At 34.2% G+C, this 24548-nt stretch overlaps 5 protein-coding genes and 1 pseudogene across 6 annotated transcripts; 4 read left to right on the top strand and 2 right to left on the bottom strand.

Moving 5' to 3' along the window:
- The first annotated feature begins 2667 nt into the window (after nt 1-2667).
- LOC116006809 (phenylalanine N-monooxygenase-like) lies at nt 2668-5500 on the top strand. Its single transcript, XM_031247306.1, has 4 exons — nt 2668-2675; nt 3722-4383; nt 4561-4793; nt 4874-5500. Exons 1-4 carry the CDS (start codon nt 2668-2670, stop codon nt 5498-5500), a joined length of 1530 nt encoding a protein of 509 aa, XP_031103166.1.
- Nucleotides 5501-6884: 1384 nt separating this feature from the next.
- On the top strand, nt 6885-10077 carry LOC116006805 (annotated as a pseudogene).
- Nucleotides 10078-10954: 877 nt separating this feature from the next.
- Nucleotides 10955-14466, top strand: LOC116006910 (serine carboxypeptidase-like 18). The gene is made up of 14 exons (XM_031247423.1): nt 10955-11206; nt 11362-11507; nt 11643-11719; nt 11827-11949; nt 12052-12154; nt 12240-12277; nt 12694-12795; nt 12882-12968; nt 13050-13214; nt 13325-13396; nt 13480-13601; nt 13827-13940; nt 14060-14120; nt 14192-14466. Exons 1-14 carry the CDS (start codon nt 11040-11042, stop codon nt 14273-14275), a joined length of 1461 nt encoding a protein of 486 aa, XP_031103283.1. The 5' UTR covers nt 10955-11039; the 3' UTR covers nt 14276-14466.
- Nucleotides 14467-17494: 3028 nt separating this feature from the next.
- On the top strand, nt 17495-19143 carry LOC116006804 (phenylalanine N-monooxygenase-like). The gene is made up of 2 exons (XM_031247295.1): nt 17495-18427; nt 18517-19143. Exons 1-2 carry the CDS (start codon nt 17495-17497, stop codon nt 19141-19143), a joined length of 1560 nt encoding a protein of 519 aa, XP_031103155.1.
- A 574-nt stretch (nt 19144-19717) lies between these two features.
- LOC116006919 (putative methyltransferase DDB_G0268948) lies at nt 19718-21153 on the bottom strand. The gene is made up of 2 exons (XM_031247440.1): nt 20895-21153; nt 19718-20529 (listed from the first exon to the last, which is right to left on the bottom strand). Exons 1-2 carry the CDS (start codon nt 21042-21044, stop codon nt 19888-19890), a joined length of 792 nt encoding a protein of 263 aa, XP_031103300.1. The 5' UTR covers nt 21045-21153; the 3' UTR covers nt 19718-19887.
- Nucleotides 21154-21961: 808 nt separating this feature from the next.
- On the bottom strand, nt 21962-23716 carry LOC116006918 (putative methyltransferase DDB_G0268948). 2 transcript variants are annotated; one of them, XM_031247439.1, is made up of 3 exons: nt 23514-23716; nt 22545-23211; nt 21962-22098 (listed from the first exon to the last, which is right to left on the bottom strand). In XM_031247439.1, exons 1-2 carry the CDS (start codon nt 23661-23663, stop codon nt 22570-22572), a joined length of 792 nt encoding a protein of 263 aa, XP_031103299.1. In that variant the 5' UTR covers nt 23664-23716; the 3' UTR covers nt 21962-22098; nt 22545-22569. The 2 variants fall into 2 exon arrangements, with proteins under 2 accessions (XP_031103299.1, XP_031103298.1); XM_031247438.1 differs by lacking the exon at nt 21962-22098 and having other exon boundaries at nt 22446-23211.
- Nucleotides 23717-24548: the final 832 nt, after the last annotated feature.

Raw genomic sequence — 24548 nt, 5'->3', positions numbered from 1 at the left:
TTAATAAAAAATGTATAATATTTTTAAATCAAAATGTACAAATATTACATTTTTCTTCAAAAATATTATTCTTCCCTTTATAAGTAATAAATACTTTATTGCTCATTAATATTACATTTTTCAGTATAAGTATTACACTTTTCATTTTGACCCAACTCATTTCATAGACAAAGATCCGTGAGACGGTCTCACACATATTTTTACCAAACCGGCCTTTCAAGTGGACAACATGTTTGAATTTCTTGATATTATCTGCACCACATATAAAGTACATACTCTTGCAGGTTATCAGTGTGTCAATTCATTGAAAGAAACTTCATTTAAATTAGTAAAAATGATGTTTTTGGCTCCTAAATTATTGTATTTAAAAACAATCCGGCCCCATCAATTGATTTGAATAAATTTAGTCATTCAATTGCCGATAATATACAATATTTAGTCCCTGATGTTATATAATTACAACCTTTGTTAATAGTTTTTTCATGAGTTATATTTGTCGATTACTCCCCAGCTTCCTTCTCTCTCCTCTTAACAACGTAGGCAATCTTCATCAAATATTTGATTTGATAAAAACCTAATTCATAAATAATCAAAATTAATATGTAGGATTCTCCTCCTCTGTAGGAAGTCAATGAAAAAAAAATTATTAACAAGGTCTCTAATTAATAATTACTACGTATATAACATTAGAGGCCAAATGTAATTATGAAGAATTAAAGAAATAAATTTGTTCAAATCAATTGATGACAATAACTAAATTTTCAAAATTAAAACTATTTAGGAGTTAAAAGCGTCATTATCTCTTTAAATTATTTAAGATTCAATTTATTATATAATATTCAATTTTAGGATTAATATATAAAATTTATATATTGAAAATAAAACACAAAAATTGTTAATTTAAAAATTATAAAAAACTATTTAAAAAATAAACATCACTGGTAAAATATGACAAAAGAAATGCCAGCAGCTATTTCTGTATAATATAGCAAATGACCTTGTAGTTTAATACCATAAATTGCTTCGTTGCACATATGTATGCCTTCACGTGCAGAATTTTGATATTTAAAGACACATTTTTGTGCATTCAAGTGTATATTTTTATGTTATTAAGTGTACAATTTTTATTAATTTGAAGTGTAATTTTTGTAGAGCAGTAAATCTATCTAGATGAATTTAATGGATGTGAAATTATTGATGATTAAACTATTCAATTTTTTTTTTTGAAATAATAATATGGCGGGGTCGGACTTAACCAACGCAGTGAGCAGCTTGGATTAACGTAAGATAATTTGCATGGTGCTGCCCCATTCATTTGCCTTTAATGACGATTTTATTAAAGGCAACGTCATATGTCTAATGTTATATGTTTTTTTAGTAGTGCGATGATTCTATAAATATATTATTAATGACAACGTGTATGAAGAAATTGATAATACTAACTTAAATCAAATTATGTAGTAATATTAGTCAATTATTACAATCATCCTAACATATATTTTGTATTTTGTATGAAACTTTTACATATTGATCTATTTTTGGCCCTTGCATTACGCGCATCGCGTGAGCCTCGCTAATAATATTAATAATTGTCATGTAACAGTAATAATAGAATAATTAATTTTCTCAATCATAAACCCTGACATTTAATGTGAATCATTTTTAAATACTACATAATATTATCACTATTAACAAATAGATGTTTTCGATGAAAATGAAATTTGTTTCAAAATTATATGATTCAAAATCATATTATTAAAATTCAATATTAATGATAATAGTAACAATACAGTTCATTGAATCATCGGTTGCAATGAAGACATAATCGTGATATAAAAATCACATTTCATAATTAAAAATATCATAAAATTATGACAAAATTATAACATTTCATAAGTGCAATGCATAAACATAATAATCAGTGACATAACATAATATTACAACAGTTAAGAGATTTAAAATAAGCAAACTATTTATGATCGGTGACATAACATAATATTACACAATATTATTAAATGTCACATAATATTATTATTGTTATCATATAACTAACTATTTTACTTCTCAAGGATCTTTTCCCTAGTTCACGTTTTCACACTAAAAGAATAATTGACGGGAAAACTTTCCAATTCTTAATGGTTTACATAAGGAAATGACTTTCAATTTCATGTGCTTGTTGGGAATGTTATATTCCTTTTTCTTTTCTTTTTTTTTTTAATTAAAATTAAGGTATGCAATATAAACCTATTTGGTTTAGGAGTTATCTTTCATGTTATAATTATTTATTTTTACTTTAATATTCTTAACATATTTTTCATGTATCTCAATAAACTTTAAAATTAAAATAAATAAATAAAACAATGATAATATATATCAGTAAATGATATAAAAATAATTAATTAAGAGCTTGAACTTAAGAAACAAAATTACTTTATAAGCTAACATCATGTAATAAAATATAAAATTATACATATAATAGGCTAACACAAAATATATATTTTATAATAATTATAATTAAAATGGCAACAATAGTAAATATGCACCGAAGTCTTGGATAACATAAGAATTGTGAGGGAATCACATTCCCATCAAAATTCGATGTGGAGGGTATATTGCATTCGTTGGGAAATATTATTTCCTTGGGAAAGTAAGATAACATGAACCAAAATGGAAATGTAAGTTTTGGAATGTCACATTTCTTTGGTTTTGTTATATAACTTGAACCAAACATCCCTAACACAAAGAAATTTCAAAATATGATTCTCAAAAGAGTGGATTCCATTTTTTGTCCTAGATTTATAGTTGACATTCCACTTTGAGCTCTTTTTTATTAGAACATCCACATTTTGTCATAGTATTATTGTGGCATAACCATTTTTTGTCCTCCGTCAACAAAATCGTTGAAATATTGTTAAATTCAAAAAAAAATTGGTCATTTTTATACAAAGTGAGTTGACCATACTATATTTGTATGTTTAATTTTTTATTTTTTGAAAAAATTCATAATTGAAGACCGAAATGTTTGTGTATTTAATGATATTAGAACTATTTTGTTAATAAAGGACCAATAATGGTCATGCCACAATAATACTAGGACCAAATGTGTATGTTCTAAAAAAATGACTAAAATTGTACTACCACCTATAAATCTAAGACCAAAAATGGAATTAAGTTTTCTTAAAATCATTATGACAAGACCGAGAAAAGATGTAATATTGAATTGCCACAAAAACAAATGTTTTTTTTTCTAGAACATAACCGTGATATAAAAAACACATTTCATAATTAAAAATGTCATAAAGTTATGCATGACATAATTATAAAATGTCATAAGTGCAATGAATAGACATAGTATTCTGTAACATAACATAATATTACAACAATTAGGACATTTAAAATAGAAAAGCAAGTGCAATGTTAAAAATTACAATAACGTTTCTTCTCCCAACTAACTAACAATTACAAAAAAGCTATTACAATTTCCAAACTGCAATAATTACAGAAAGGAGTCATGAGTTTTAATTTGCTACCATTCATGCATAACGTAACGTATCAACAGCATCTATAAATAGGGCAAACTGCATTTGCTTTTACAGTATACTCACAGCAATTGAAGTAGCAAATTAATTAATGGCAGCCATCTGTGGTATTATGACTACATTACATTTTCTTCAATCTTTCTTCCATTATTAATACTTGTTGTTGTTGTTGTAATCACAAGGCAAAGGCTAACTAACAGAAGAAACAAGTCAAAGCTGCCAATTCCTCCGGGGCCGAAAGCATGGCCCCTGGTGGGATCTTTCCCGGAGATTTTCCGATCAGGAAAGCCTGTATTCCGGTGGATACACGACTTGATGGATGAAATGAAGACTGAAATCGCATGCATCCGTCTCGGGGGCACTTACGTGATTTCGGTGACTTCCCCGGAGCTGGCTCGCGAGTTTCTGAAGAAACAAGACTCTATTTTCTCGTCAAGACCCCTTTGCATGTCTGCGCGTATTATCAGCAACGGGTTCTTGACCTCCATGTTTCTCCCGTACGGCGAAAAATGGACGAAAATGCGAAGAATTCTCAACACGCACGTGCTTTCTCCGGCGGCAATCCATTTGCATCACGATAAAAGGGTGGAAGAAGCCAATCATCTCCTTCGTTACATCTACAATCAGTGCAGTCCTAGTAAGGGAGCGGTTGTTAATGTGCGAACGGCCACACAACACTATTGCGGAAATGTGACTAAGAAGATGTTATTCAACAAGAGGTACTTTGGCAGTGGGACGGAAGACGGCGGACCCGGTGCCGTAGATGAAGAGCTGGTTGAGGCCCTCTTCACAATTCTTCGCTATCTTTATGGATTTGGGGTGGGCGACTGCATTGGGTGGCTCAGTGTATTTGATATTGACGCAAGTAGAAGCAGAGAGTGCGGCAAAGGAGGAGGTTACGAGATCATAACAGAAAGGATGGGAGAAAACTGAATGTTATCATTAGCATGCAGATACAGAACATTATATAAGTTTTACATGGCGGTAAAGTTTGTTGTAACTGCTTTGAGTTTGTGAATAGACTATGCTACCCTTCTATACATGCTAATAGATATCGACGGCCATAAAAGCATGATCAGGAAAGCTCTGGCGGTCACCAGAAAACACCTGGCTACCGAAGTGGACAAGAGAATACAAATGTGGAAAGATGGGACCAAAACTGTTGAAGAAGACATTCTTGATGTTCTTCTTATGCTCAAGGATGATGCTGGAAGACCAATGTTGAATGATACAGAGATCAAAACACAACTTCTGGTACGTATAGTACCTATTTTTATCTTCTGGTTTAATTTACAATGTAATCTAACAATTGTGTCAAATGTAATATATCACAGGAAATAATGATAGCAACTATAGACAATCCATCGAATAATGCGGAATGGGCACTGGCAGAGATGTTAAACCAACCAAAACTATTGGAAAAAGCAGTGGAAGAGGTAGACAACGTGGTGGGGAGGGACAGGCTTGTTGAGGAATCCGATTTACCTAAGCTAAACTATATAAAGGCTTGTGTTAAAGAAGGTTTTAGGCTCCACCCATTTGCACCCTTCACCCCTGCTCATATGTCCATCGCGGACACCGTGGTAGGTGGCTACTTCATTCCCAAGGGCAGCCAAGTGATCGCCAGTCGCATTGAGCTAGGCCGGAACAGAAAGGCTTGGGAGGAGCCCCTCAAATTCAAGCCGGAGCGTCACCTAAAGGAGGACGGTGGGGAAGTGGTCTTATCCGACTCGGACCTGAATATGATTTCATTTAGTGCCGGGAGACGAGGCTGTCCGGGTGTGAAGTTAGGTTCTTTGATGTGTGCAATGCTGATGGCTAGGCTCGTTCAAGGCTTCACTTGGAGCGTTCCACCTGACCTGTCATGCATAGACTTAACCGAGTCTAAACATGACGACTTTCTTGCAAATTCACTCTTTGCACTTGCAAAACCGAGATTGTCTAAAAATCTCTACAAGTAGCTAGCCATTTAGTGATGTACTAGTTTATTTGATTTGGCTCAGCTCATATGTTATGTTAAGCGTGTTATAATTCAGTATTTCAATGTAGTATGTCTTCCAAATAATAATAATAATAATTCAGTGTAATATAAATTTGTAATGAGATTTTAATTTGTGGAATATAGAAGGAAAAAGTATCTTAATAATAAATGTCTTAATTTCGAGGAGTAGTTGAACCTAATTAAATACCTTATAGTTTTACTTTTTTTTTTTTGAGAAATACCTTAGTTCATTAAATAAGATGAATTGAAAGACAATATAATCAACAAGAAAAAAAGGGGAGGAGTATAAATTACTCAACGTTTGAATAACTTAAGTTGGTTGAACTTTAAACATGACGTTAAATGGCTTATGTCAAAAAAAAAAAAAAAAAACGAAGTCATTTTCCAAAAAAAAACAAGTGTATTTTCGTTTGACCAAACATTTGTTTTCTTTTGACTCTAATTTTTCACTCTTTACCAAATACGGGAAAATCGAAAAATGATTGACAAATTTCCGAATACACACTTAAATTATTTAAGATTCAATTTATTATATAATATTCAATTTTAGTATTAAGGTCGAATCTCGTCCCGCATCATAAACTAATATATCTCAGATTGTTCATACTGCACATTGACCTTTCATAAAATTCATATCGATTCATTTGCCAGGTTTCTCAGTTATCAGAATGACATAACACCGATTTAAGCTGATGAGAACTTTCTATGTTATTTACGTGTTTAAGTTTTAAATTTTAACATTTTAACATTAACCCAAACACATCTATTCGTTATTGTCTTCAGCTTCAGACTTCAATCCAAAACCAAGATTTTTACCCTGTTCAAAATTCCCCGGAAGAAACTCAAATCCCAGACCTAATTGCTAAAAGATCCAATCTTTAAGCGTTCCAAAAGATGAACTTCCTTGAAAGAAAAAAAAAATCTATATATTTGAAAATCCTGTACCTGAAATTTATAAAAATAAGAACTTTATCCTTAAAATTAGTATAAATAGAAGTAGACGAAGAAGCTGATTGGTTTGAGGGAGCTGAGAAAGGAGAGTGACCATAGAAAAGACCAATTGCCCAAGAGCCCTCATTGTCTTCGTAACAGCCAAAGGTGGGCAGGCCCGCATGGACATTAGGCGTCAGCATGAGGCGAGCATAACAGAAATGAGATCGCTACTGTGTTCTTGCTGGGGTTTGAGATGATTTAGGGATTTAGGGTTGCGTTTGGATTAATCCACTTGTGATTGCTCTAAGAGTTGGGAAACTTGAAAAGGCATGGCAGCTGTTCCTTTGAGCAATCCTTGCAGTATTATATGGATTTGAGAAGCAAAGGATGCTTATTATTCCGACTTGGAGATGCCTGCACTTCTTCTTCCTCTGTATCTCCATAATCATCTTCTTCTTCTTCTGCTGTAATTTGGCTGTATCCTTCAAATCAGTGGACACTCTGCCAGGCTTTCCGGCACTCTTCCCTTCAAGCTCCAGACTGGGTGAGTGTCTTTATCCCTTAGCGATTGTTTTAATTGTTTCTACTTAACAAATATTATTTGGTTACTTAGTTTAATCCATACCCTGAATCTAATGATTCATTTTGTTTATATTTTGTGTAGGTACATTGGTGTGGGGGAGTATGAGGATGTGCAACTGTTCTACTACTTTGTTGAGTCCGAAAAGAATGCCGAAAAAGATCCTTTGGTGCTTTGGCTAACCGGTGGCCCTGGCTGTTCTGGCCTGTCTGGTCTTGCCTATGAAATTGGTATTCCATTTCGTCTTAATTTCATAATACTAGTTTGTGATATCTAAAGAATACCTATCAAAAGAAACAAATCTTTTTAGCAAATATTTTTTGTAGGTCCATTTACTTTTGACATTCCTTCTTTTGATGGAACATTGCCCTCAATCAACCTAAATCCATATTCATGGACAAAGGTGCACTCTCTTGCTTAGCTTAGACTTATCCCATTTCTTGATTTTGGAACTGTTTTATTGCCATATTATGAATGTAACATTGTTGGGAAATCTAATTAATTCATTCACAGATTGCAAGCATTATATTCATTGACTCGCCTGTTGGAACTGGATTTTCGTATGCCAAAAGCCCAAAAAATTACCCATCCACAGACACAACATGGACCAACCATCTTTACACGTTTTTTCAGAAGGTAGCAAACATGCATTAATGTTGTTGTTCTACTTCTGCAAATGAAATTTGATACCTCAAAAGCTGCTGTTATAATGGGGACAACAAATGGAATATTATGCAGTGGCTGTCAGATCATCCTCAATTTCAGAAAAACCCTTTGTACATTGCTGGAGATTCCTATGCTGGCAAGATTGTCCCCATGGTTGTCTCATAGATAAAGAAAGGCCAGAATTTCCTACATAAAACTCACTTCTCCATTTGCAGAATTGAAGATAATGTATATATATTCTGATTTATGTGATTGCAGGCATTGAAAATGGTTCAGAGCCACGCATGCTTATCCAGGTATGATCTCATCAGATATCAGTACTCTTGTCTAATGGACCATTTAGTCACTGTGATTTATCACCTCCACAAATCCTATTAGGCCGGGGTGTGGAGGCTTCGGACCAGGGATTTCGCCTTTTATGGGCAAGATATCAAAAGTCTTCAATTGTTTTTGCCTGAATAGTACATATTAATTGAAAACTTCAAGAATTCAATATATACATATAGGGTTTTCTCTGGTGTCTATGGGTACAAATGCTGATAGTACCAAGTACATTGTACCCGGAGTTATTGACACTAATGTTAATATCGGTGTAACAGAAAATATACCTGGCCTGGTGCTATGCCATGTAATTTTTACAAAAATTGATGCAGGGCTACTTTGTTGGCAACCCTGTTACAAGTTATAACCATGACATTAACTGGAGAATCCCATATGCTCACAAGTTGGCAATCATCTCAGATAAATATTACAAGGTGGCCTGGTTTAATTAATTCCTTTAGTCCATTTTCTTTTGCATATTATCCCTCTGTGATCATCATCTGAAATGGTTACCAAATGCGTTGCATTATCAATCAGTTTGCAGAAAGTAGCTGTAATGGGGAATATGTAAACCCAGATCCATCTAACTTCAAGTGCCTCTATGCTCTTCAGCCTATTCAGCAGGTGATTAATCTATTCAGATTCACCATTATATTTTCTCTGAGCCCCAACATGAATTGGGTGACCATTTTAAGGTGTGTGCAGTGCATTGAAGGCATATTTCTTGGAAATGTTCTGGAGCCAACCTGCAGAGTCACTTCTCCCAATCCAAATGCTGGCAAAGAAGATCAATCTGATGAAACAACTTCTATGACACAGATTGACATTGACATATTCCTCAGAAGTGAAGAGGAACCTTGGTGTCGTGTAACTCCCCTTCCCCTTCCCCTTTCTCTAGCAGATCAGAACAACATTTTACATAATTTCATCATCAGCTTATGTTTGGTCTCTACTTTTCTGCAGAGCCACAATTACATTCCCTCTTATTTCTGGGCAAATGATCCAAGAGTCCAAGAAGCTCTTGGCATTGAAAAAGTAAGCATATATTTCTACCTAAGAGTCCATGACAATTATCTTACTCAATCATTGGTTTATTGATCAGGGAACCATACCAGACTGGAAAAGATGCAATAAAAGCTTAGCTTTTGAATCAGATGTACCAAGTGCTTTTGAGTATCATCAGCTTTTCAGTAATTCTACACCATTTCAAGTTTTGGTTTACAGGTGAAGTCAAATGACTCAAATCCTAGTCTGTTATAATCATGAAAAATGCATATTTTATTTCGCAGGTATAGTCATTCTAGTCATTGCAGAAAACATTACGAAAAAATTTCAGTTTTCATCCATCATCAAGTAAAGAAAGCATGATTGCGATTTGTTTCATATTCTATTTCCAATTAGCATGCGTTTTTGGTAATAATGTAATTCCAACTTGCTTATATTATTATTGTAGTGGTGACCATGACATGGATGTTCCATACCTTGGCACTCTGAATTGGATACACTCTCTAAATTTGACAGTGGATTGCAATTGGAAGCCTTGGTTCGTCAATGGCCAAATTGCAGGGTAGGTTTTCCATTTAAAATTTTCATCACTTTAAATTGAAACCAAAGCTTAACTTAGATTGAATGTATCATATATTATAGCTAGCTAGGTTGTAATTGAATAGATCATGTTTGTGTAGGTATTATGAAAGATACATGAGAGCGGGAAATGAATTCTATCTCACATTTGCAACTGTGAAGGTACCACAATTTTTAGTTATTTGTCCATTCATACATAATCAGTGATGAATAAATATGATGGATTTTGTAGGGTGCTGGTCACACAGCTCCAGAATACAAACCAAAGGAATGTTTGGCGTTGGTTGATCGATGGCTATCTTCTTTTCCCCTATAAATATAATGTTATTACATACATTAGGAGTTTTAATAAAAGAGTAATAATACAACAAAAATAAAAATTTTGTATGATATAATACATTATTATAATTGACTATCAATTAACGTCTAATCTGCCAAACATTTTTCTATAACCTGCTAATGCTATTAACTAGTCAAACTCGTTAATAGTTATTTGTCGAAGACTCATTATCTTGAGCATTGTGTATTCGTCGCCATATAATATGAAGAAAAAACTTCTTATTTTGAATAAAAACAAAATTCCAAAAGGACACTTGTGCTAGCAGTGCCATTCACAAGCTAAGAGGGCCGGGTGATTTGATAAGATTAATGATATTTCTAGTAGCAATGTGTGGTTGCCCTAAGCTTGACAAACCAAACAAAAAGCTTCTAAGTGGATAGCATGCTTGAATTTATTGATTGATACTGCACCACATAATATATAATCTTCTAGGGTCTAAATGTATTGATTCAATTAATGAAAGAAACTTCACTTAAATTATTTAAGATTCAATTTATAATTTAATATTCAATTTTAGTATTAATATATTAAATTTATATATTTAAAATAAAACACAAAAATTATAAATTTAAATATTATAAAAAAATTTAAAATAAAATAACACGGCCAATTGTTATACCATGGACCATGTTCACAGTTCATATTGCATTGTGAACTTTGATATAAAAATTCTATACCTTCCGTTAACAATTTCTATACAGGTAAACAGATAACTTAATAACTACAAATACAGAAAATATATACAGAATGCGTCAACTACACATACAGAATGTGTTTACAATGTAAGGTAGACACTGGTCCATAGTATAATTTGTCGGAATCGGACAGCAAGTCACCAGCTATTTTATGTATAATTCGTACCATGCAAAGCATAACAAGTACTGAAAATGATTAAAGTTGGGATTTTCGTAATAAGAGTTCTGGATGAGTTTTGTTTGTATATATATATGTGGCAAAAATTTGGCCACTTGGGCGAAACTAGCTACCTCAGTTATATACTAACGAGCTAAAGAGTTTGGAAGCTTGAAAAGACATGGCAGCTGTTCCTTTGAGCCAACCTTGCAATAATATTATATGGATTTGAGAAGGATGTTTATTCTTCCAACTTGGAGTTGCCTGCACTTCCTCTTCTGCATTTCCATAATCTCCTTCTTCTTCTGCAGCAATTTGGCTGTATCCTTCAAAACAGTGGACACTCTACCAGGCTATTCCGGCACTCTTCCCTTCAAACTCGAGACTGGGTGAGAGTCTTAAATACAACAAAGATCCCTTAGGCCGGCCTTGGTGGTTGTTTTAATTGTTTCTACTTAACAAATATTATTTGGTTACTTAGTTTAACCCATACCCTGAATTTAAAACCCAACATTATGGATTCATTTTGTTCATATTTGTGTAGGTACATTGGTGTGGGGGAATATGAGGATGTGCAATTGTTCTACTACTTTGTTGAGTCCGAAAAGAATGTTGAGAAAGACCCTTTGGTGGTTTGGTTAACTGGTGGCCCCGGTTGTTCTGCTCTCTCTGGTCTTGTCTATGAAATTGGTATTTCATTTCGTCTTAATTTCATAATACTAAGTTTCGAATTCATTTTTTTTAATATGTATATATACAATTCACGTGATATCTCAAGAATACCTATTAAAAGTGACAAAACTTTATAACAAATATTTTTTTTAGGTCCATTTACTTTCGACCTTGCTTCTTTTGATGGAACATTGCCCTCAATCAACCTAAATCCATATTCATGGACAAAGGTGCACTTTCTTGCTTAGCTTAGACTTATCCCATTTCTTGATTTTGGACCTGTTTTGCCATATTATGAACGTAACATTGTTGGAAAATCTAATTAATTCATTCACAGGTTGCAAGCATTATATTCATAGATTCTCCGGTTGGAACTGGATTTTCGTATGCGAAAAGCCCGAAAAATTACCCATCCACAGACACAACATGGACCAACCATCTTTATATGTTTCTTCAGAAGGTAGTAAACATGCATTAATGTTCTTGTTCTACTTCTGCAAATGAAATTTGATACTTCAAAGGCTGTTGTTATAATGGGGACAACAAATGGAATATTATGCAGTGGCTGTCAGATCATCCTCAATTTCAGAAAAACCGTTTGTACATTGCTGGAGATTCCTATGCTGGCAAGATTGTCCCCATGCTTGTTTCAGAGATAAAGAAAGGCCAGAATTTCCTCCATAAAACTCACTTCTCCATTTGCAGAATTGAAGATAATGTATATATATTCTGATTTTTATGTGATTGCAGGCATTGAAAATGGTTCAGAGCCACGCATGCTTATCCAGGTATGATCTCAGAGTCTTCAACTGTTGTTGCCTGAATAATACATGTTGTTGGGTTGAGGCTTGAAGAGCCGAGTCTAGTCCACCATTCTGCCATCAAAATGTGGCACTAACGGTTACACAAGTATAAGAAAATAAAGTTACGTCTTCACTACTAGCTATAACTTTTGACGTAGTGGTAAGTGCAACTGTGCAATTGAGGCTGGCAGATGTTGCGGTTTGGAGGTTTCACTACTAGCCATAGTTTTTGGCGTAGTGATAGCGATTGATTCTGACACATTTTTATGGTGTCTATCGGTACATATGTTGATAGTACCAAGTACCGGGAATTATTGACACTAATGCTGATAGTACTCGATCACTATAACAAAAAACATACCAGGTGCTAAGCCATGTAATTTTTACAAAAATTGATGCAGGGCTACATCATTGGCAACCCTGTTACAACTTATAACCATGACACTAACTGGAGAATCCCATATGCTCACAAGCTGGCAATCATCTCAGATGAATATTACAAGGTGGTTTAATTCCTTAATCCAATTTCTTTTGCATATCCCTCCATGATGATCATCTGAAATGGTTACCAAATGCGTTGCATTATCAGTTTGCAGAAAGTAGCTGCAATGGGGAATATGTAAACCCAGATCCATCTAACTTCAAGTGCCTCTATGCTCTTCAGCCTATTCAGCAGGTGATTAATCAATTCAGATTCACCATTTTCTCTGATCTGAGCCCCATCATGAATTGGGTGACCATTTAAAACTGTGTGCAGTGCATTGAAGGCATATTTCTGGGCAATGTTCTGGAGCCAACCTGCAAATTCACTGCTCCCAATCCAAATACAGGCAAAGAAGATCAATCTGATGAAACGACAACTTCTACGACAGAGATTGACATTGACATCTTCCTCAGAAGTGAAGAGGAACCTTGGTGTCGCGTAACTCCCTTTCCCCTTGCCCTTTCTGTTGCAGATCAGAACATCATTTTACATAATTTCATCATCATCTTCATCAGATCAGCTTATGTTTGGTCTCTACTTTTCTGCAGAACCACAATTACATTCCCTCTTATTTCTGGGCTAATGATCCAAGTGTCCAAGAAGCTCTTGGCATTGAAAATGTAAGCATATATTTCTACCTAAAAATATTGAGAACTAACAGACCATGACAATTGTCTTACTCAATCCTTGGTTTATTGATCAGGGAACCATATCGGACTGGAAAAGATGCAATAAAAGCTTAGCTTTTGAATCAGATGTACCAAGTGCTTTTGAGTACCATCAGCTTTTCAGTAATTCTACACCATTTCAAGTTTTGGTATACAGGTGAAGTCAAATGACTCAAATCCTAGTCTGTTATAATCATGAAAAATGCATATTTAATTTAGTAGGTATACTCATTCTAGTCATCGTTGCAAAACATCACGAAAAAATTCCAATGTTCATCCATCATCAAGCAACGATATAATTCCGATTTGCTTCATATTCTCTTTCCGATTAGCATGCGATTTTGGTAATAATAATGTAATTTGAACTTGCTTAATATTGTAGTGGTGACCATGACATGGATATTCCATACCTTGGCACTTTGAGTTGGATACACTCTCTAAATTTGACAGGGGATTGCAATTGGAAACCTTGGTTTGTGAATGGCCAAATTGCAGGGTAGGTTTTCCATTTTAACTTTCATCACTTTATTAAATAAATTGAAACCAAGTAACTAATTAGATGGATTGTACCATATATTATGGGTTAATGTAATTGAATAGGTAATGTTTGTGTAGGTATTACGAAAGACACAAGAGATCAGAAAATCAATTCTATCTCACATTTGCAACTGTGAAGGTACAAAAATCTTCTCATATATTATATCTCTGATTAGAATCAGTGATGAATAAATGTTGTGGATTTTATAGGGTGCAGGTCACACAGCTCCAGAATACAAACCAAAGGAATGCTTAGCCTTGGTTGATCGATGGCTATCTTCTTATCCTCTATAGAAGTTTCAATAAAAGAGTAATATTATGATAAAAAAAAATAAGAATTATGTTGATATAATACATTATAATTCGTTGACTATCTAATCAGTGGAGTCCTTATTTGATAGTCAGCCAATTAAAACATGTTGAATATGTGAGATTTTCATTGTTAGAATAATTCAAACATTTTTCTCAATAAAAATTTATGCAAATTGATGAAAATAATAATAAATTTATTATTATTATTATTATTATTATTTTAATCCTTTCAGTAACATCTTACCGAATTTTGACTGAGATTATATGGCTTCGATCGAGACTTCCACTGAGATTATATTCATATATCTACTATACTAATAAGAGCCAAAGAGAGTTAGGCCTAAAATGGGTAGAAAAAATGGCGGTCAAATTATTTAATCAAATGGATGGTTCAGATGAATTATTTAATCAAATAGATGGCTAAGATAATTCAGATTAATATTATTAATAGAGATTACCTAATTTAACCTTACTTTTATGATTATCCGTTAAGTTTTCCGTTAAATATTCTCTTCTCCGTTAATATTCCGTTAACTTTTAACTTACCCATTAATTTCTATAAGAAAGGTCTTAGGTTCGAATCTCATCATAATCAATTTTGACATAATTAAGTTTCTCACTCTATTTTACTCTTATTAAATTAAATAAATTAGTAGCTACAACAAAAAATGATACATATGTATTTCTTTAATTTAGAATTATGTGTCTACAATACCTTTATTTGAAAAAATTATTCATTATCAAAAAATTAAATTAAATAAGAGAAATAATTTCATTAGTTATATTGTCTTTATTTTCTCTCATGCAAAGATTCTTTACATTCAAATTTATCAATTGATATTCATTACATTGTCCATTATCTTATTTTTACAATATCTTGTAATTAAATATCAAAGTTATAGTACAAAATAATGTTATATATTTATTTTCCAAGTATTTTATTAATACTATAAAAAAAATTAAAATAATTTGAAGCTAATTATATTAACTACTTGGGGATCGGTTGACAAATAGAGTACTCAAATAATAACCCAACAAATTGAAGCGGAATCACTCTATTTTACTCTTATTGAATTAAATAAATTAGTAGTTACACCAAAAAATGATACATATGTATTTCTTTAATACCATGAAAAAAAAAGTAAAAAAGAATAGTTTGAAACCAATCATATTAACTACTTGGGGAATTTGTTGACAATGAAAGTACTCAAATAACTCATTACCCAGCAATTGAAGCGAGAAACTACCTTTTAATATCTTTGGAATACATAATATTTTAAATTTTCAAATTTTTATTAATTAATTTAATCTTTTTTCTTAAACTAGTGATTTCTTTATCCACAATAACTCATTCAACAATAATAGTTGAACCAAATGAACTCCAAGCAGAACACCTAAAGGAAAGTCCATATCTCCTATATCATAATCTCATTGCATGACGTTGTCATCTATGCTACCAACAATATCCGAATTGCGAATAACACACTACCAACAAAAAGGAAGAGAACAAATAGTAAAGATGAAGACAATGACAATGTTACTCAAAAGAGAATTAAGAACACTTAGAAAAATTCAAATTAAAAGTAGTATTTATTTAGACTATCATTTTTAGACCAAATATTTAGACTATCGATTTTACAAGGTTGCAAACATTTATTTTAGTAATAATTATAATGAATTTTCTATATTATCTTGGATTCATATACTTTGAGTTAGATATTTAAATAAAAAAGTTTGGCATTCAATTACCCATGTATAAACTTCTCCTATATAATCTTGCATTGATATACTTTCAAATATTTATTTAAATATAAACATTGGGCATTAACCCATTCGCGCAATGGGCGTATGAAACTAGTACATCTTATAAGACATGAGAAATACAAGTAATAATACACTAAATAGGTGAATGTACAATTTTACCCCTTCATTTGAACTCAACTTAACCAAAATTTGACGAAAGGACCAACATTGGAAAGAATTTGAAAGGCAAGAGACCTAAATTGTCCAAATTAAAAGTCGGTGGCTAATTTTTAAAAATCAACATAGTCGGAGGAGCATTGCTGAAATTAACTCTTATTATTATTATTAAATGTCACATAATATCATCATTATTACCATAGAACTAGTTTAAACTTTTTCCTAGTTCACATTTTCATACTAAAAGAATAATTGACAGGAAATCTTTCCCATTCTTAATAGTTTACATAAGGAAAAGACTTTCAATTTCCTATGCTGATTGGGAATGTTATATTCATTTGTTTGATTAAAATTGAGGTATGTAATATAAACCTCTTTGGTTTAGGAGTTACCTTTTATGTAATATATAAGTACATGATTTAAAAAAAAAATAATTAAGAGCTTGAACTTGAGAAACAAAAATACTTTATAAGTTAACATCATGTAATAAAATATATAATAATTATACATATAATAGGCTAACATAAAATACATATTTTATAATGATTATAATTAAAATGGCAACAATAGTAAATATGCATCGAAGTCTTATAACATAAGAATTGTGAGGAATCACATTCCCATCAAAATTCAATCTAACGGGTATGTTGCAATTCTTGGGAAATATTATATTCCTTAGGGAAGTAATATAACATAAACCAAAATGGAAATGTAAGTTTTAAAAACATCCCTAAGATAGAAATTTCAAAATATGATTCTTAAAATCATAATAAAAATCATTATGACAAAGACCCAAAAAGATGCATGTATCGAATTGCCATAAAAACAAATGTTTTTTTTTTTCTAAAACATAACCGTGATATAAAAATCACACTCCATAATTAAAAATATCATAAAATTATATATATAATTTCATAATTGCAATGAATAGACATAATAATCGGTGAAATAACATAATATTACAGAAACTAGGAGATTTAAAATGGAAACGGAACTGCTAATGCTAAAAATTACAATAACTAACATTTTTTAATATAGCAAGTCCGATCCACGAAACAACATATTAAAAACATGGCTTAGACCAAGTGCAAAAAATCAACAATTTACCATAGGTTACGTTACAAAAATTCTAACAACTTTACAAATTACAATAATTTCCAAACTGCAATAATTACAGAGAGGAGTCATGAATTTTGCTACCATTCATGCATAACGTATCAACCGCATCTATAAATAGGGCAAACTCCATATGCTTTTACAGTTTATTCCAAGCAAAATATAATGGCAGCCATCTGTGGTATTATGGAGTACATTACATTTTCTTCAATCTTTCTTCCATTATTAATACTTGTTGTTGTTGTAATCACAAGGCAAAGGCTAACTAACAGAAGAAAGAAGTCAAAGCTGCCAATTCCTCCGGGGCCGAAACCATGGCCCCTAGTGGGATCTTTCCCGGAGATTTTCCGATCAGGAAAGCCTGCATTCCGGTGGATACACAACTTCATGGATGAAATGAAGACCGAAATCGCATGCATCCGTCTGGGGGGCACTTACGTCATTCCGGTGACTTCCCCGGAGCTGGCTCGCGAGTTCCTTAAGAAGCAAGGCTCGGTCTACTCGTCCAGGCCCGTTTGCATGTCCGCTGATCTTATCAGCAACGGATACCAATCCTCCATTTTTCTCCCCCCCGGCGATAAATGGACCAAAATGCGAAAAATTCTCCAGTCTCACGTGCTTTCACCGGCGGCCCTCCATTGGCTTCACGACGAAAGGGCGGAAGAAGCCAATTACCTCGTTAAATACATCTACAAGATGCATGCGGTTAACGTGCGGATTGTCTCACGGCAGTACTGTGGAAATGTGATAAGCAAGATGGTATTCAACAAGAGGTTCTTTGGAAACGGAGAACAAGATGAAGAAGAAGAAGAGCTCCTTAAGGCCATGTTCGCTCTTCTTCAAACTCTCTACGGATTGGGAGTTTCTGATCATATCCCGTGGTTGAGTATATTCGATATCGACGGCTATAAAAGCATCATCAACAAAGCTATGTCGGTGATGAGAAAACACCTTGATACCGAAGTGGACAAGAGGGTGCAAATGTGGAAAGATGGGATAAAAACTGTGGAAGAAGACATCCTCGATGTTCTTCTTATGCTCAAGGATAATGCTGGAAAACCATTGTTGAGTGATACAGAGATCAAAACACAAGTTCTGGTAAGTTTAATATAATTAGCCTTCTTCATAATCACTCAATGCATGAAAAACCAGTCTATTTTAAACTTTTTTTTTTGGTCAAATTAAAGGAAATGATGCTAGCAACGACGGATAATCCATCAAACGCGGTGGAATGGGCACTGGCGGAGATGATAAACCAACCAAAACTACTGGAAAAAGCGGTGAAAGAGATAGACAGCGTGGTTGGGAAGGAGAGGCTAGTGGAGGAATCCGATTTGCCTAATCTAAACTACATCAAGGCGTGTATTAAAGAGGGCTTCCGCCTCCACCCAGTGGCGCCGTTCAACATCCCCCACGTGTCCCTAGCCGACACCGCAGTGGGGGGCTACTTCATTCCCAAGGGCAGTCAAGTGCTGCTTAGCCGCGTCGGGCTTGGCCGGAATGCAAAAGCTTGGGAGGAGCCTCTCATGTTTAAGCCGGAGCGCCACCTCAAGGAGGACGGTGGAGAAGTGGATTTAAATGATTCGGAGTTGAACTTGTTGGCGTTTAGTACTGGGAGGCGAGGATGTCCGGCTGTTAAGCTAGGCTCTTTGATGACTACAATGTTGATGGCTAGGCTTCTTCAAGGCTTCACCTGGAACCTCCCTCCTACCTTGCCATGCATATCCTTAACCCAGGCTAAACATGATCTCTTTCTTGAAAACCCACTCGTGGCACTTGTCAAACCCAGATTACCTCACAATCTCTACTTATAATTAATACTACTCCTCATACCTCAATTACCTAAATAAAAGTTGTATTTCAGTTCCCACCTTACCCTAGCTTGAAAATCAATTATGGTTGTCATGAAACATTTTGAAATATGCAATGTCTCAAAATGATGAGTATCTAAGAAAATGTTATTATGGGTTAGTTGAGATTATAATATTTCACTAGATTCAATGGAGTATATATTAATAATCAGTTTGTTTAATAATAGAGGCCCCATAATCTCGTAATCCAGTCCAATCATAATCATCCCGACCTTGTTGATGTTGTGCATTCAGTCCGGTAGCAAAAACACTGCTAATTTAACTAAAGGAATGCTTAACCTTGTTGATCCAGGACTATATATATTCTTTTCCCCGATAAACTATATTATATACATTAGATTTCAATAAAAGAGTAATATTATGATAAAAATGTATAGTATAATACATTATAATTGCCTAATTGGCTGACTATCAAATTAAAGGATTCTTTATTTGATAGTTAGCCAATTAGAACACATTGAATATGTGAGATTTTCTAGGTTGAAATAAATCAAACATTTTTCTCAATAAAAGTTTATGCAAATTGAAATTGATAATAGATTTATTAATAATATTATATCCTTCCAGTGACATCTCACCTAAGTTTGTCACATTAAGTTGCTGAATAATCAAAATTTAGGATGAATGTGACCATTATTCAAAGCCAAAGTTAAAGGAAAACAATTCTCTGGATCAAAAACCTTTAATTCAATCTAAAATCCCAACTTTCCCAATCCTAAGATAAATAGGAAATGCAACAATCTTCTGGCTTTTGCCATCTTCATTCCAAGCTCGAGTGAAATCTTGAACCAGATCACTGCTCAGAATCTCTACACCCTTGAGTTTTGCAGTCTGGTATCCGGAAGATGACCTTATGAATGCGAAATAGCTCTCCAAGTCCATCAATTTGTGTGCCTTGAATTCATAGGGCCCGTTGTGCTCACACCCATCCACTGGATCAAACGGGAAATCAATGGTCATATACTTCTGGTCCACCAGCTTTCTTCCAGGCTCCCAAAAGTGCTGATTTGTAGTGTAATATCTCAGGAAAATGGAGTCCACTGAAGTGCTGACCTCTGGGAAATAGTAGCACCAGGCTGCGATAACTCCGCCCGGTTTCTTGAGTACCCATTTGACTTGCTGGTAGAAGGTTGGGAGATCAAACCAGTGCATGGCTTGAGCAATTGTCACCAAATCAACACTTGATTCTTCTGCTACTTTGGTTTCTACCTCGGCAAGTGACATGTTGGGAGGAGTACAGATGAAGCGGACATTAGGGAGGTTTGGTGCAAACTGGAGTTGATTTGGGCTTGTGTCTGTGCCCACCACATTCTTGTACTTCTCAGCTAACTGCAAAACAAAATTAAACAAGAAAACACAACCAGTTGACTTAAACTACTCTGATCTACCTAGCTAATTTTGGGTCTTTTTGGTAAGTGAATAATCTTAAAGCTCGGTTGCTAAGAGGCCAGTAAAGGGTCAAGTCTAGCACCAGGTGACTAAGGGATTATTGAACGGAGGCCTGGAGGGCCAATTCAAGTAGTCTAACATCTTATTTCTCCAAAATGCAGCGATATAAGAAAATAAATACTAACTATAACTTTTGATATAATGATAAGTGTTTGATCCTAGCAAGTTAATAGCAAGTTAATATATGATGATGATGTTAATTATTGAAGAAAATGAGTGGAAATATGAATGAAGGGAAGACTTACAGACACAGCAGCCTGACCGCTGCCGGTGCCAACATCCCAGACAAGGTCATGGCAAGGTGTTTTTGAGGCTATGAAATCCAACAGTTGGTGTGGGTAGGTGGGTCTTCCCTCAAAGTATTGCTTCCCTTGCTTTAGGAACAAATCTGCCATTTTTCTTTCTCTGATCTGATCTGGTCTGTATATATCTCTGCGATGTGCGGATGTCTATGGAGAATGCTTCCCTTTTATATATAGTTTTGTAGTCCCTTAGCTTGTTAAGTAAGACTGGCCTTTTATATATAGTTTTATAGTCCCTTAGCTTGTTAAGTAAGACTGGAGGACTGGGTATCGGAGTGTCGATTTTCTCCGTTGCGTGTTTGTTTTTGCTTTTCCTACGACTTTTACAGCCATTGTTGCTCTGATCTAATGCTTTTTTCAGTTTGACTTTATTCCCACCAATTAAAGATACAGTCTTTTTCAGTTTATAACTTTATTCCCACCAATTAAAGACAGTCTTTTTCTATCATGTTTTCTAAACAAGATTTATCCCTTCACTCTACAATTATTTGGTTACATATACAGAAACTATATGTCTAGGTTCTAAATTTTTTTGTTTTTGAGTACTATTGACTACTATGTAGTATCTGTTCATATATACTTTCTCAACTTACTCAACCCCAGTTTGGGATTCGAACATGAAACATCTCATTTGAAAAGTCACAGCTATGCCGCTCGACAACATGGTCTTTTAGATTTAGTCATTTAGAATGCAATATGAACCCTAAGTATAACAATTGCAATTTAATTAGTTGAGAAGAGTATTTTTAATAACGGTTTAAGTAATAACACATATTCTTGTCTTATCAAATACGGATTACCGAGTATGTTACAATACTAATCAATTTTACAATAAATTATGAAATAATACATACTTAAACTTAATAGGAATCCCCTCGCCTAATAGTCTAATAAGTTGATTTTTTAAAGTTGAGCTCTCCTATTAGGAATGTGTAATCAATCAATAACTATGCCAACTTATGTTTTTCCCATCTTCATTCCAAGCATGTATGCCAATAATTACAGCATGCTATACAAATGAGACTTTTATTATTAATATAATAAAGAAAATTGATCTCGATCTCCATACATTTTATAACAAGTCTCATACTTATATTATTAAATTATAAGATTGTGACTAAGATCTTGCATTGTATGAGCCTTTACTATTACGCAAATTATATCGTGGACCGTGGTCCACAATGCATTGTGGACCGCGGTCCCAAAACGACGTCGTTTTGATTAATGAAAACAGACGGATGAATTCGGGCCACTCATTTTCTTTTCATACATACTTCAGTTACATTTCAACACAACTGTAGTTACATTTCAACACAACTGTAGTTACATTTTGATATAACTACAGTTTCATTCGATAATATCAAACACAAATGTGAAACTATTATTCAGTATCTTTTCATATACACTGCAGTTACATTTCAATACAACTACAGTTACATTTTGATATAACTACAGTTTCATTCGATAATATCAAAACAAATGTAATGCAGTATCTTTTGGAATGAACTGTAGTGTCAATTACGGGGCTCCGTCTCCCACCTACTAAAACAACGTCGTTTTGGGACCGCGGTGCACGATATAAGAACTCTTACCATGAATGAGATTATGACAACTGGTTTCAATCTAAATTCCCAACTTTCCCAATCCTGAGGAAAATAGGAAAAGCAACAATCTTCTGGCTTTTGCCATCTTCATTCCAAGCTCGAGTGAAATCTTCAATCACATCACTGCCCAGAAGCTCTACACCCTTGTGTTTTGCAGTCTGGTATGCAGAAGATGACCTAAGATACGTGAAATAGCTCTCCAAATCCATCAATCTCTCTGCCTTGAACTCAAACGGCCCGTTGTGTTCACATCCCTCCACTGGATCAAACGGGAAATCAATGGTCCTGTACTTATCATCAACCAACTTTCTTGCAGGATCCCAGAAGGGACCAGAGGCAGTGTAATATCTGAGGAAAACAGAGTCCACTGAAGTGCTGACCTCTGGTAAATAGTAGCACCAGGCTGCGATAACCCCGCCCGGTTTCTTGAGTATCCATTTGACTTGCTGGTAGAAGGTTGGGAGATCAAACCAGTGCATGGCTTGAGCAATTGTCACCAAATCAGCACTTGATTCTGCTCCTATGTTGGTTTCTAGATCGGTTAAGGACATGTTGGGGGGAGTGCAGACGTAGCGGACATTGGGGAGGTTTGGTGCGAATTGGAGTTGGTTTGGGCTTGTGTCTGTGCCCACCACATTCTTGTACTTCTCAGCTAACTACAAAAACAATTTTTGTCAGGATCAAAGGCTTATCATCGTACCAAAAACTATAGCTAGTAGTCATGACACAATTTTATTTCTTTACAGACAGTCATCACATTTTCAGGAACAGACAAATTTCTAGCCACCAATTGATAGACTTGACCTTTACTGGCTTCTGTCCAAAGAATTTTGGATCTGATTGCTAAGGGAATCATTTGAAAGCTCATATATGATCTTAAGTATTCAAGAAAGAGTGGAAGAGATAGGATTTTCGAAGCTGCAGATGCAGATAAAGTGTGAAGCTAGGGAAGACTTACAGACATGGCAGCCTGACCGCTGCCGGTGCCGACATCCCAGACGAGGTCATGGCAGGGTGTTTTTGAGGCTATGAAATCGAATAGTTGTTGTGGGTAGGTGGGTCTTCCCTCAGAGTACTGCTTTCCTTGCTCCAAGAACAAATCTGCCATTTTCTTCGATTCCTCTGTATCTCTCTCCGAGAGGCGCGGGGATGTACAGGGAAAGTCTCACTTTTTAAGCATGTCTATTTGCTACTTGCGTGTTTGGTTTTGCTTTTTCCATCGCTTTGCAGTCATGGTGGGTCTAGCATATTATCAATTTTGACCAAATAGAAAGTTGAAGTTCTTTTCTATTATTTTTATTTTACTTTGGAAAAAAAAAAAGTAAAATAAATCCTACAACACCACATGTGATGATGGCATCACAAGATTTTTACTTATATGTCCATTTTAAAAGCAAAATATTTTCGCAAAAAAAAAAAAAAAAAAAAACAAAATCTAACACCAACACTACACCACCACCTATCACACCACATCACCACCACCCTCACAACAAATTATTATTATTATTTTATAACAAATAATATATTCATTTTCAAGAAAATGAATAAAATATAAAAAATGTGATTTCTTAATTTTAAATTAAATAGCAAAATATAGTTTTTAAACTTTGTATCAAACAACAAAAAATTAAAATATTTTTCAAAAAAATAATCATTTTTCTGAAAATCATTTTTCATGTTTTTAAACCGTCACTAATGAATCTGCATCCCATCCCCTTTAATGGATGAAGATAGGATAAGAGCAGATTTGATGGATCCTTCCTCACTCTTAACTTCTATCACTAAAAGTAGACTTGCAATGAAAATAAATATCCTAATCAAGACAATTAATAGTACATGAGTTTGAATCTCAGCTTTCTTGATTTAAGTTGGTAAGCCCCACAAAGCATTGCCTATATGACAATGACTATTGCTGGGCCGCCAGACTTGGAAGAGCAATAATTAGTCAAATGACACTCCGAATTAAATCACTGCCCTTTCTCTTCCTCAAACA

Source organism: Ipomoea triloba, chromosome 15, assembly GCF_003576645.1.
Source record: "Ipomoea triloba cultivar NCNSP0323 chromosome 15, ASM357664v1".
NCBI lineage: Eukaryota > Viridiplantae > Streptophyta > Magnoliopsida > Solanales > Convolvulaceae > Ipomoea > Ipomoea triloba.
The sequence above is the reverse complement of the archived record's forward strand: the minus strand, read 5'-3'. Positions and strand labels throughout refer to the sequence as shown.